This window comes from Ailuropoda melanoleuca, chromosome 9, assembly GCF_002007445.2.
Source record: "Ailuropoda melanoleuca isolate Jingjing chromosome 9, ASM200744v2, whole genome shotgun sequence".
Taxonomy (NCBI): Eukaryota; Metazoa; Chordata; class Mammalia; order Carnivora; family Ursidae; genus Ailuropoda; species Ailuropoda melanoleuca.
This window is the reverse complement of record NC_048226.1, coordinates 56,950,197-56,965,319: the sequence shown is the minus strand read 5'-3', so window position 1 is coordinate 56,965,319 and position 15,123 is coordinate 56,950,197. Positions and strand designations below refer to the sequence as shown.

The following is a 15,123-nucleotide window of genomic DNA, read 5'->3' as shown; positions in this document are numbered from 1 at the left end:
GGGATCGAGGCCCACATCAGGCTCTTCCGCTATGAGCCTGCTTCTTCCTCTCCCACTCCCCCTGCTTGTGTTCCCTCTCTCACTGGCTGTCTCTATCTCTGTCGAATAAATAAATAAAATCTTTAAAAAAAAAGAAAAAAATAAAATTATACGTAAAATTTCTGTGGAAATAAGCAAATAAAATTATGTCCTGTTACATTCTGTGTATTATGTGATTCCTATGTATATATACACAATATCCTATTATATATATGTAATAGGATATATATAGTAATTATATAACATGAAATAAAAATATAATAGGCTATATATGATTACATAATATATAATTATATAACAATTGGAACATTTACATTTAATGTTCTATGTGTTGTGGATAAGCACACATTTTATTACATATCAATTTTGTCACATATATATATACACATATATAAATAAAATGGGATGTTGTATGTATACCAATAAAACATAGAATATTAAACACAATTTTTCCAATTATCCCAGAATGTTAAACCTATATTTATATAAATTTAAATTAAATTTAGGGGCGCCTGGGTGGCACAGCGGTAAAGCGTCTGCCTTCGGCTCAGGGCGTGATCCCAGCGTTATGGGATCGAGCCCCACGTCAGGCTCCTCAGCTATGAGCCTGCTTCTTCCTCTCCCACTCCCCCTGCTTGTGTTCCCTCTCTCGCTGGCTGTCTCTATCTCTGTCTAATAAATAAATAAAAAATCTTTAAAAAAAATTAATTAAATTAAATTTAAATTTATACAAATAAATTAAATTAATATAAATTTAAATATAACATATATATATAAAGGTTAGAGAGATGATAGATACTTATGTAACAGAGTGCTTGGTGGCATTTTCCTACTGTGAAAGTACTTTTTTCCTGTTGTTTCAGAGTTACAAGGATTTAAGTTTGCAGAATTTGCACAGAGATTTAGAGATTGTAAAATCGGTTTTGTGAACTTTAACTCATTTTCTAACTCAAGAGATTATAAATTGAGATCAGAAAACTGATGGCAATGCTTGTTTGGTAAGAGTTTGTCAGAGTCCCACAGTCTTCTCCTTTCTGCCCTTTTACTTTCTCCCCTAGGCTCAAAGTGACAAGACAGGAATTTGAGAGAGTAAGTGTGTGACTCTCCCTCTCCCATCAGCCAGGAGGGCTCACAAGAGATAACCAGTGTGGGACTGCCCAGAGAAAGGAATAAAACTGGAGAATTGCCAGAAAATGTGAACTGACCTAAAAGAAAGACCAGTGGTCTTCCACTGCCTGAAGCCATGGATGAATTAAATAATCCCCTATAGGAAAAAGCACCCTTCCAGGGAGTTACAGGAAAAATAATATAAGACGACTACATTTAGACATCAAATCACAAAGGATAACCATAGATTTTTACCTCTAATATCTACCCTCCCCTTCTTGATCCTGGCTGAGAGGAGCATGAAAAAGCAGTTAGTAAGTTGAATAAGATGCATAGTAAGAAAAGAGGAATAACCCCATCCCCCACTGCAGAATTATGGCACAATAAGGCACAAATTGTGCTGTCAAGCATGGCAGTTTGAAATTTTGATGTGAAGACAGGACTGGAAATTTTAATATCTAAAAAAATGAGGCTGTTTGTTAATACATAGGATCTGACTAAGATTTCATCCAGAGAGCAGAGAAGAATAATGCTACATAGCTTGTTTGAAAACTTCAGTATGAAAAAGAAATAAAGCTGTTTTATAACGTCACTCTACTGTGTCCAACTTGTTCAATACACATTTTTTAAACAAATGATTTTCTTTTCATGTGATTTCAAATGTTTTATTTTTAAAAGAAAAATTCTATTAATAAACTGGAAATTTCTTTTAATAATTACTGAGGATCTTCAACTTAAATATTTGCTTTTTAATTGTTGCTAAATGTTGTAATGTCAAAAATACATTTTAACAAAAGACAGGGCATAGCAAAATATGTATTTATGTATTAAATACAAAAGTATATAAAGTATAAAATATGGTTACTACCACATGTGTGAGGAAGACTCAAAAGAAATTTTATTTTCTTTATGATTGTTCTTTGAAAAATTGTGAAGTTAATTAGAAAAGATAAAATGAATTAAACGATTAAAAATACTTAGAATCATTAAATTGGTGATCTTGTAAAGGAAGATATAATTTTTTTCTCTCCTTTCCTTATATAAAACACTATAATAGAAAAGCGTTTTGCTTTTAATGTACAAATCAATATCAAGAAAAGCAAAACCAAAAATTCTTGCTATATATTTGTGTCACACTAATTTGTTTAGTCCAGTTTACACTGATAGCAGGGAGGAAGTACAGCGGTTTATATCTCATGAAAAATGAATGTGATCCTCAGACTCTATTTTTTCACCTATGTTCATTATACTCAGATAATGCCCAACTGTTTATAAAACTGTTAGAAGTTTAAATTGAAGAGTAAAGAGATCATTACTCATTTTTCTTCCTTGTAGTTTGGTTCTTTGATACAACACAATAAAAAAAAGCAAATAATGGCAAAGAAGCCAAATAGATGGAGGAAAAAAATAACCTTTTATTTGAGAAAAATCACAAAACCCTCCTTACTACAAATTTTTGAGAGTCATAATATTTTTATTTGTTAAAGTCCCATTAAATAAATAAACAAAAAAGGTCAGTTATTAAAATTAGGCAAAGATAAACATGCCTTAAAACTCACATTTCTTATAGGGGACAGTGTTGGCAAGGATAATCTAAACTTTTAGCAATCTGAAATAAATTTTAGTTAATAATCACATACTCATTCTTCAGCAGACTTAAACAAAAGCCTTCGGATTGCTGACAGCTAACAAAATTGTCTGCCTTTATTTCTATCCTATTTTTTTTAAAAAAAGGACTTTAGAGCTGTGAACTGCCTGTCAGCCAGTTTGCAATAAAAATCCATCACTGTAGTATTGATAGTCCTTGGCATACTGTAGTACTACAACTGATAAAACTTTTAACGGTGTTGAATAGGAAAAGGGTATTGGCAGAAGAGAATGCACTGGAAATTACAATACTTGAAATTACAATACTTGAAATTACAATACTTCAGACCTTTGAGATGTTGGAGGATGGGTAATTATATGAACCACTAAATAGAATGACTGTTTCTTAGTGATATCAATACACTAGAGAAAAACAGAGAAGGATGAAAAAAATCAATCATTAGCTTAAGGTAAAGTAGGCTATCCAAGGGCTCCATGGAAGCATATAAATGAAATCTCCTCTTCTATTGTTGCGAGAGAGAAAAAGTGAGTATTGGGCCTAGTATATAACTATAAGGATAGCACAGCTCAAGATAAGGGTGCATTCACAGCCCAAGCAAGTATTCTGTTGAACCCTAAAACTTATGATAATGACTTTAAAACCTGAATACATTTTCACGATGACCATTTGTTACATGAGAAAATATGAAGAATGCATCTAAAAATGAAGTTTTCACCTAGGTCTGGTTCATAGTAATTCCATGGGGTCCACAGACCTACCTCATGGAAATTTCCATGGGCCTTAAAAGTATAATTTGAATGAAGACTTGGTAGAGCCTTTACATTGGTTTCTTGGCCTTTGTGGTAAGAGCTCTTAAGGAAGCTCAAGTGGAAGCCTATGAAATTATCCTCTTCCTACCCTCTTCAACTTTAGTCAACACAGTAAATCAAAACAATATCACAGACATCATCAAGATGGCAGACTAAGAGGTCTCACTCTGCCCCAGTACCCTCAAAACAAAACAAAGCAAAACAACACAACAAAACAAAACCATTTAGCAACTATCCACAAATGAAATTAGCTGTCAGAGAATGTTGGAATATATTTAAGAATCCACAACATGCCACTAAAGCACAAAAAAACAAGAATGGCCATATAGAAAAAGGAAGGAAACATTTTACCTGTGTCACCTCATTCCCCAGGCCAGCATAGCTCTGTGCCAAGAGGAATCCTCTCCATCATGAATTCTCTGGTGGGTGTAAAGAAGAGCAGGTGACCTGAGCATCCTTCAACACTGAGGACCTCCACAGCATTTGCCAGTGTGGACTCACCTGTTGGAGACAACAGGGCCAACACTGCTGAGCTTCCCTGGAATTGGAGCCACTGTATGCCCCCAGAGCCAGAACTACCATAGCTCCCTGAGTACTGGCACATGGACACCTTGGACCCAGAGCCACTACCACACACATACCCTAATCCAAGGAGGGTAGAAAGCTTCCGTAAAGAAATAATGACCAAAAACTTCCCAAGCATGGAGAAGAGAAATAGACATCAAGATTTGAGAAGCCCAAAGAACCCAAGTAGGTTGAATATACAGAGGTCTATATCAAAACATATTGTGATTAAATTTTCAAGTTAAAGACAAAGATGGTTTTGAAAACAGCAACAGAAAAGCAATTTATCACACTAAAGATTATCAGTGGATTTCTCAGTAGAAACCTTGCAGGCCAGGAGAGAGTAGAATGATATATTTGAGGTAATAAAAGAAAGAAAACTGCCAATGACCATAACTGTCAGAACTATCCTTTAAAAATGAAAGGCTTTCTTAGACAATAAAAACTGAGGAAGTTCACCACCACTAGATATGCCTTAGAAGAACTGCCAAAGGGATTTCTTCAGATTGAAACAAAAGCATGCTAAAGAGCAATGTGAAAGCACATGAAAGTATAACTCTCACTAGTAAAGGTAAATATACAGTCAAATATAGAATAAGGCAACATGGTAATGGTGGTATATAAATTTCTTCAAATCCTAATATAAAAGTTAAAAAACAAAATTATTAAGAATAACTATAACCACAAAAAAATTATTAAGGGATACACAATATAAGAAGTAAACTCTGACTACAAGTATACAAGGTAGGGAGTGGGATGAAACAGATTGTCTGTGTGCTTGAAGTTAAGTTATCAAATTAAGAAATGTAACTACAAGATATTTAGTGATACATAAAAGATAAAAAGAATCAAAACAAATCACTATAAAAATATCATCAAATAAGAAAGGATGACAAGAGTAAACAACTACCAGCAGACAGAAAACAATTAACAAAATGACAATAGTAAAGCCTCACTTATCACTAATCACTTTCAATGTAAATGGATCAAACTCCCCAATTAAAAAAAAAACATAGAATGGCTGAAGAGATCAAAATAAAACAAGAAACAGTAATACACTATGAGAGACTTACTTTAGATTTACGGTCACACATAATAATAGACTTCAATATTCCACATTCAAAAGTGGATAGAGCATCCACATACAAAATCAACAAAGAAAGAGCTGACTTGAACAACACTATAGACCAAATGGACCTAATACACACATATGCGGAACTTTCCACCCAACAGGAGTAAAGCTTTCTCAAAAGCACAAGGAATATTCTTCAGGCTAGATCACACGATAGGTCACAAAAACATCTTAATAAATTTAAGATCAAAATCATCCCAAGTATATTTTTCAACAACAATGAAATGGAACTAGAAATTGATAACTAAAAGGAAAATAGAAAATTCACAAATATGTAGAAACTAAACAACATATTTCACCAACCATTGGGTCAAAGAAGAAATCAAAAGGCAATTTTAAAAAATATCTCAAGACAAATTTTAAAAAAAAATCACGCACCAAACTTATGGGATGTAGCAAAAGCAGTCCTAAAAGGAATATTTATAGTGATAAATGCTTATATTAAAAAAGATTTCAAATTAACTTTATACCTTTATATCTCAAGAAGACAAGAGATAACGTGTTAGTGAAGATATGGAGAAAAATAAACCCTTATACAATGTTGATGGTAATATAAATTGGTTCAGCAGTGTGGAATTTCCTCAAAACTGTTAAAAATAGAACTACCATATAATTAAGTAATTTCAATTCTGGGTATATACCCAAAAGAAATGAAAATAAAATATTGAAAAGATATCTGTACTTCCATGTTTATTATAGCATTATTCACAATACCCAAAATATGGAAACAACCTGTATCTGCCAATGGATAAATAGGAAAGAAGATACATTATATATACAATAGAATATTTTCAGCCATGAGAAAGAAGAAAATACTGTCATTTGTGACATGGATGGACCTTGAGGACAGTATGCTAAGAGAGATAAATCAGACAAAGACAAAAACTGTATGGTATCATTTATACGTGAAATTTTAAAAAGCCAAACTCAGAGAACAAAGGTATTACACTTCTTGGTTTCAAATTGTATTATAAAGCTATGATAATCAAAACAGAAATAAATCGATACAGTTCTGGTTACTGATCTTCCACAAGAGTACCAAGAAACATACTGAGTAAAGGATAGTCTCATCAATGAATGATGTTAGGAAAACTAGATATCCATATGCAGAGCAATAAATGTGGACTCTTATCTCACATCATATACAAAAACCATCTGAAAATGGGTTAAAGGTTTAAAGATAAGACCTGAAAAGATAAAACTCTTAGAAGAAGACAGAAATCTTCTTGACATTGCTTTAGGCAATGATTTCTTGGATATGACACCAAAAGCACAGGGAACAAAAGCAAAAATAGACAAGTGAGACTGCATCAAACTAAAAAGTTTCTGCAGTGCAGAAGAAACAACTGATGTAGCAAAAAGCAACCTACAGAATAGGAGAAAATATTCACAAACCATGTATCTGGATGAGGTTAATATATATCCAAAATATATAAGAAACACAACTCAGTAGGAAAGAAAAAAGAACTCAATTAAAAAATGAGAAAAGAACCTAAATAATCATCTCTCTCTCAAAAGAAGACATATAAATGACCAACAGGAATATGAAAAAGTGCTCAACATCACTAATTATCAGGAAAATGCAAATCAAAACCACAATGAGTTATCACTTTACACCTCTTAGAATGGCTATCATTAAAAAGACAAAAGGTAAGTATTGACAAAGATGTGGAGGAAAGAGAATGCTTGTACACTGTTTGTAGAAATGTAAACTAAGTGCAACCATTATTGAACACAATATAGAGTTTCCCCACAAAACTTAAAAACAGAATTATCATACAATCCAGCAATCTTGCTTCTGCATAGACAACTAAAGAAGTGGAACTGTCTCCAAGAAATATCTGCATTCCCATGTTCATTGCAGCATTAGTCACAAGTGTCAAGATATGGAAATAATTTAAAGGTCTATCCATGGATGAATGCATAAACAAAAGGTCAATTGCTACAACATGGATGAAACTGAAGGACAGTATGTTAAGTGAAATAAGCCAGACATAGAAAGACAAATTTTGTAGGATCTCATATGTGTAATCTAAAATAGTCAAACTCGTAGGAGCAGAGAGTAAAATGTTGTTTACCAGGGCCTGGGGGTAGAGGAAATGAAGAGCTATTTCTCAAAGTTTCAGTTATGCAAGATGAGTAAATACTAGAAATTTAATGTACAACATGGTGACTAAAGTCAAATACTGTACTGTATATTTGAAATTTGCTAAGAGGGTAGATATTAAGTGTTTTCACCACAAAAATTTTGTAACTATGGTAATTAGCTTGATTGTGGTGATAATTTCACTCTATTTACTTTTGAGATATACACCTTAAATATATACAATTTTTATTTTTCAATCACACCTCAACAAAACTGGAGAAAAAATACTACATCCCTGGAAGAATGGCAGATAGTGCTACCTTCATAGACCTACTGCAGAATTCAGAGGTGGTGGTCCCATCACATTCCCATTTTAATTCATGAGTTTTGCCCTCACCAAATGAACAAACAAATAGATCCTGAAAGATTGGAGTTGACTGCTACAACGTGGACCAAGAGGTAGCTCTAATTATAGCTGCTGTGCCAAGTGTGGTATTTTTTTTCTAAAGCATATTGAAATGGCATCAGGTACACGGTATGTAGCCATTGAGTGGCAAATGTATTCTTTTTCATCTCTATCAAGAAAGATCAGAAACATTACCCATTCATGTGTAATCAACAACAAATATACTTCTATATTTAGGTCTCATTTTTTATCTTTGTCTTTCTTTGTTTTATCCAGCCTCATTCTTTCTGAAACTTTTCAACGTTCTAGGTTTTCCTAACTTCGATCCATAGTGATAAATAATTTGGCTTTAATTGGTTTCATTGGCTCTTTTCTACTGTGAACATCTTAACCACCCCAAATCTAAAACTGGCTTTCTTTTAGCCACAATTCTAGTCAAACCACATTTGATACCCATGGAGAGTATCCAGAGATCCAGAAAGATATTGTACTGTAATTTTTAGACCAGCTGATAGTGTCAAAAAAATAAAAAGAAGCCAAGGTATTTCTTCAGGTAAAACCTTATGAATGTAATGGAATCAACCCCTTGATCACCTTAGCATTGCACTTGAGATAAGCATGCATTCTTAACTTGTCAAAAAGACTTTCCATGATCTGTCCTCTCTTTCCTTTTCCTCAAATGACCTGTTCCCTCTCCCTTATCTCAAACTACCCTTCTTCCTCATTCAGTGATCCAAAGACACCGGCTTTGTCCTAGTTACCAAATTTACTATATAATCCCTGCCAGTGGGTGGCATGTTGTTGAAGGCATCCCTCATTAAAATTTCGTGAACAAATTTCAAGTTCAATATTAATAGTATAATTTTCATATTTAAAAGATATATCATCTTTAATACTTAACTCACTGAAGATATTTGGATTTACATATCTGGAAGAGATCAAATTTTATAATAATGATACTTTGTTGCTTAGGGAAAAGGCAAATATTCATTTCTTACTGTTTCATCACATGAAGGTGTGTGCATCTCAGCAAGTACAAAGTTTTTGAAGTCTTCACTGAAAACAAATTCTTGGAAACTCTGAGGTATGAAAGAGGCTGTTGACTCATTTTCTTCAATCAGATTTCTATATACCTTTGTTTGAGGTCGAGCTGAACCTTTCAATATTATATAAAATCCATCATTTCCAACCACTGAAACAAAACAAAACCAAAAAAGCTATAATGTTGACTTTATTTCCCAGGCTCTTTGATAGAGACATGACCTCAACACATATTACTTGCTTTGCTTTTAGTAGATTTCTTTTAATTTACGCAATTAGAACGCTAATGTAGCATTTAGGCATTCACAAATAATTTACTCAAATAAACAGAATAGCAAAAACACGTCCCCACATTCAGAAAATTCTTTTTTGACAATTATGATAATCAATCCTCTTATGGAACTGATAGATTCTAGAAAAAGAACCATGGTAACATATTACAATTAATAGAGTTAAGACATTTTAAGAAAAATAGGATCAGAAAACTCCTTGAACTTTTTAAAATGTTAACTCCCCCTCAAAAATGCAATTTTGCTTATTTTGTATAAGTAACTATATATATATATTATTAATTTTTATTTGTCTTTCCTCTGGATATGATGATGATTGCTCATAGAAGCTAATTTAGAAAGGGAGATAATTAATTATTAGGAAGAAGAATTTTTTCCAGTATTTCTCCTACTCCACATTGTAACTCTCCACAATCTGTTGTCTAATTCCAATTCCTAAAGTTTAACTATGTTTCTGTAAGTCTGGTTGGTTTATTCAGTTGTGAGCATTTTGAATGCAACTTAAATCTGTTCTAGTTCTTCTGAAGCCTGACCTTTTAAAGAAGCAGAGCATGTGGACTGGATGATGTCATTTTCCAATTGTTTACATTACTTAGGATTGGAGCAAATTATTCAAGTGCTGTAAGAAGAGCTTTTCTTAAATTTTGCTTATTAGCTTGCTATAAATAGAAACTTTACAAATTGATTTTTAGGAACAATTGTGGGTTTGTTTGTTTTTTTATGCGTAAGAGATGACAATTGCTTACCTTCTCTGCTTTTTTCTAAAGGAGTGCTTTATTAATGGGTCTTTCTTGGTAACCATATGTACACAGTGACTATAGGATAGTGATTTTCAGTCTTCTTTAAAGCAAGGGTCATGTTTGCTTGAATGCCTGAGCTTAAAATAGATTCCTGTCTGGATAGCGTGATATCACTTCTTACTAAACATCTAATCTACATGGTGAAAGCACTGTAGAAACATTTTTTTTAAATAGCTATCAGGTGAGCTATATGAGAACTACATTGTAGAAAGTACACTATAAAGGTAAAAGATAAGAACATTTTGTTAAGAGTAGTAATGATTTTGACCAGTTACCCATGCGAAAAAAGCAGTCGGGTGCAACGTGTATTCCGATAAATACAATTTGTGTTCTGTTTTTGTATAGAGTTAACTGGCACTTCTTAGCATAGAATAAAAATTGTAGAAAGAGGTACATTGTGTGAAATAATTTTATTCCAAGGGCTGCTAGTTGCTTACCCAATATGAATAGTCTCTTCCTTTAGTAACAAAAGGACAATTTTATTGGGAGCCTGTGCCAATTTAAAAATTACATTTTGCCAATACTTTACATGTGTGGCCCTGAGACATGATTCTGATTAACAAAACAATGGGAGAACTTTTGCTTTCCAAATATGCATGTCACTCCTTCCTGGATACCTAGAACAAAGATACAATGTTGGAGCTAGAGAAGCATCTTGCAGCTAAAAGGAAATGGCAAGCAGAACCTCAGGAAATTCACCCTGACACCTTTAAATCATCTTGTGACTTCTCATTATGTAACATAAATAAATCCTGAAATTTTTGTAAACTAGTGTCTTTTAGCTCTCTATTACTCACAACTGAACACAATTGCTTTGAATATTGTTGTAATTTCACTTAACTCTAACCATAATATATGTTTGCCTTACTGATGGACATGACTTTTCTGGTGCTCTGAAGAAAACTTTCCTTTTCCTTCAGGATTTGGCCTGGTGACAGTGAATTTGACTAAATAATCTCTATTTACAATGCATTAATTTTCACATTTACCTTCAAAAAATATCTGTAATATTAAGGAGTTAATATTTAAGTCCTTTATGAATTAAACTAATGGGGGAGTAGAATTTGAGATTCATGGAAAATATTTTGGTCAGAAAATATTTTATCAACCCCCAAATTATAACTTACAAAAAACAAATCAAATTAAGCTATTCTGGCAGCTGCTAACTCCACTTATATACAAAGACAATGATTGTATTTGGGGTGCCTGGGTGGCTCAGTTGGTTAAGCATCTGCTTTTAGCTCAGGTCATGATCCCGATGTCCTGGGATCAAGTCCTGTATCCTGCTCCTTGCTCAGCAGAGAGCTTGCTTCTCCCTCTGCCTGACCCTCTCCCTCTTTCTCTCTCTGTCAAACAAATAAAATCTTTAAAAAAAATGAATAATCAAAAAAAGTATGGAATACAACAGAATAATTAACAGAAAATTCTCAGAATTCATGTAACGTCTGAAATTGGCCCGCAAATATATAGATAAATGATATACACACAATTCAATAAGTCTAGAGAAAAAAATGCAATAGAGTTAAGCTCTCAAATAACAATCAAAATATTACTTAAAAATCACAAAGTGGATTTAAAATTATGAATTGTAACAAAAATATATTTACTAGCAATGTAAGATAAATATAAGCTTTTGAAATTCCTAAGCAATGAGAAGGAGCCTGTAACATAGGCTCTTAATTCATATTTTCAAAATACACAAAATTACATTATATAACTGTTTAGAGAAAAAAGCACTCCAAGCATCTAAGAAAAATCTGGCTATAAAAATTAAAACAATACAGATCAAAATGGCATTAAATCTTGATTCCCAGGCCTTGCAAAAGTAAAAGAATTCAATAAAATCAAATTGTTTAAGAATAAGTTTCATACTATTATTTATCTAGCCAACCTCCATGACATGAAAAGGCAAAAAAACAAAACAAAAAACAAACCCAAAACATATATTTTCATAAGAACTTGAAGAAATTTCCTAGTGCAGGACAGACCTTGTGTCTTAAAGTATCTTTTAACCACACTTGAATAAGCTGAACAAAAGCCATTCAAAAGGAATTGAGAATACTAATAAGGGAAAGTTTACTCATTTTGGTACTGACTTTCCAAAAGGTTAAAGGCCAAATACAAAGTTTGATTAAAGCAAACATGTTTGCGAATTCCTGGCCAAGAGTCTCCTGCTCTCTGGTTCAGCTAAAATCAACCATCTGAAAGGATTTAAATGCTTCAAAGAACTATAATTGGAGGAATAAAGTAATATTGTCACCTGGATAATTTTTACTTGGCCTATAAAATGAGTTTAAGTGTTATCTATTTACCAGGGAACCCTCTGCTGACCTCTGCCTTGTTCCCATCCATCCTAATTAATGCCCCTCCTCTGTGATCTTTTTTCACAGAATTTCTGTCATGACACTGCATTTTCAGTGTCTGCCAACAGATTCTAACCTCTTGGAAAAGGATCTCTAACTTTGATCTCAGTCCATCCAACCCAGAGCACATTGCCCGGATTACTCTAGGCATTTAGCAAATACTCGAATGAATGAAAACTTAATTAATGATCCTTATTGTATTTTTCTCCAAAGAATCTTATAAAACATTTGGGGAACAACTCATTTTTTTTCCTTAGAATTCTGTCTATTGAGAAATAAGATAAAATTCTTTGATGGCCTATTTTCTTCTCAGTGCATTAGGTGGGAACTTAGGAAATACCAGAAAGTTATCTGACTTTTAAGCCAGGTGGTTTGGTTCACAGAATCCTCATTATAAGGTTTAAATGGTCCCAGAGATAACGTAACAAAAGCAATGAATAACCTTTTCACAACTTTTATTATATTAAAGTATCTTTGGAGATAGGATTTTGCTCTTTGGGTCAATTTTTCTTCCCATAAGGTACCAGGAGAAGTTATTTGAAGCCTATGTCTCATAACCTTTTTTTGAATACTGTTATAACCTGTGGAAGATAATCTACAAATAACACTAGATATTTATGTTAAGATTTTTTAAAAAAACTCAAATAAATAAATCTAGAGCTAAGTGGAAGGGATGAAGAGAAATTTATTTCATTTTATTTTGGGCACTGACCTTCCACTGGAATAGTATTAATACTGACACTTCCTGTCAAATATTTGTAGAGATTTCATAAAGGGAGAATTTATAATTTCATAAATTATTGGTGATTGTTTTTAATAACCTTAAAACTTATTACTTGATATTTTTACATAGTTCTTCTTACAAAAAAAAAAGACACTAAGAAAATTTCATATTTCAAATTGCTTGTTCATACCTATAACATGCATATTAAGACCAAGCCCCAGGCACATGGGTGGCTCAGTCTATTAAGCGTCTGCCTTCAGCTCAGGTCATGATCCCAGGATCCTGAGCAGGCAGAGGGAGAAGCACGCTGCCTGCTGAGCAAGAAGCCTGATATGGAACTGGATCCCAGGATTCTGGGATCATGACCTGAGCCGAAGGCAGACGCTTAACTGACTGAGCCACCCAGGCGTCCCTATAATATTGTTTTAAAAGTTAGTGAAGAAATAGAATGAGGGAAAATTGGGTAAGAAGAAAAAAGATGGAGGCAGGAATATATTAAATTACAAAGCAAAATCTATAAAATGCTATATATTTGTGAGGAGACAGTACTGGGTCAATGGACAATTTTTACTCCCTTTTTCCTAACTTTAAAATTTTTTAAAATATAATCAGTTACCTGATTTAGCAATTACAAGAGATTTTTTTTAAAATAACTTGACTGGAAGTCTCAATACCACTGAAGATATTCCTCCCAGGAGTTCTCAAAAAAAGAAAACAATGTATTGTAACAACTAAATTTTTCATAAAACACATTATTTAAAATATCTTGTACCAGGTTATAGTAAGAGATTATTTCTAAGGATTTAAAAATCATTTCTACATGGGAAGATCAAAAAGGATGGCATCTGGGTATATGACCGTGGGATTCACTTGTATAATCCAAAGTAAGTGTTACTTTATCTGACAGAATGAGTGAATGACATGTATTTTCAGACTATCATTCAACAATAATTACTGTGTTCTTAGACAAATTTTGAATCAATACCATGTATTCAAGAATGCATTGGTTGGAAATTACCTACTACTGATTAATGAATACATTCACTTGTCAAATATTTACTGAGTGACTATTTTGTCCAAGCACTGCAGGTGAGGCCATATTTCAGATTAAGAAGCTAAGTGCGTTAGAGTCAGCACTGTTTTTGCGTGACGTGAGGGGAGAGGATAGCTTGGAAAGCTGAAGAACTTGAGGACAAGTCATGCCTGAAGAAAGTGTTATGGTATCTATGCCTAGAGGCATGCAGGTGGTAAATTAAGAATTTTTTTACTTCTAAAAATAAATGGACGCATCTACAACACACAAAGAATATGTTTTTCCTGTCTCAAATTACATAAAATTGAACATTTTAAAGTAGCTATCAAAGGCTTTCTGGTCTATTAAAACAAAGAAAAAAAGTCTCAGTGAAGTTTTTAAAAAATACCTTTTCTTAAATACAACTTTAAAGTAGATTTTCTACTATTTTCTGGTTTTAAAATATATCCCTGGATAGCAAGGTGAAGTTTTTGTCCATGGTTGTTAATAAAAATCAATTAATCTTGAAATAAATCTATATAATTCATAGTTTGAGCTTTAGAATTATTGGCTTATCCAAAGTCATTTTTTCTAATAATAATTAAATACCATGAAGAGTTGTCTATTAAAGCCACTATTTCTATTGTCTCCAAAGAATAATTTGTTATAAATCACTTCATACATTAACATTTAAAAGTTCTTTGGCTATACATTAAATATGATAAAAAATTTCTACTTTAAAATATATCAACAATTTTTATGAAACATCATTTACCCCAATTATATTCTAGCTTAAATCTTAATTAAAGTACATAATGACTCAAAATATTTTTTTCTGAAATTTTCACTGTGATTCCTAATGTTAAGCTGAAACACATTCTAATCCTAAATGTATAAATTTTAGTAAATTTTTAAATTTCATGGGAAAAAATTATGGATATAAAACTTAGTGATGATTTGGCTCATTTCCTCTACAAAACACAAAGCTGGGGGCCAATACATCACTTAAGTAACTATTATTATTTTACATGTTCTTTCTAACTTCTGGCTTATGAAAACTAAATACCACTATCTTCCCTATAATCACATTTTTCAATGTTCTAAGTTTTAAAATAAACATTTCTATATTATTTTCCTTTAC

The 15,123-nt window shown here is 32.7% G+C and overlaps 1 protein-coding gene across 1 annotated transcript in view; it reads right to left on the bottom strand.

Annotated features, from left to right (window-relative positions):
* Nucleotides 1–15,123, bottom strand: part of CNBD1 (cyclic nucleotide binding domain containing 1) — a 429,548-nt gene that overhangs the window by 163,412 nt on the left and 251,013 nt on the right. The window contains exon 6 of the mRNA XM_034668509.1: nucleotides 8,751–8,944. Coding sequence (XP_034524400.1) covers nucleotides 8,751–8,944 — 194 coding nt within the window. The remainder of the gene's footprint in view (nucleotides 1–8,750; nucleotides 8,945–15,123) is intronic.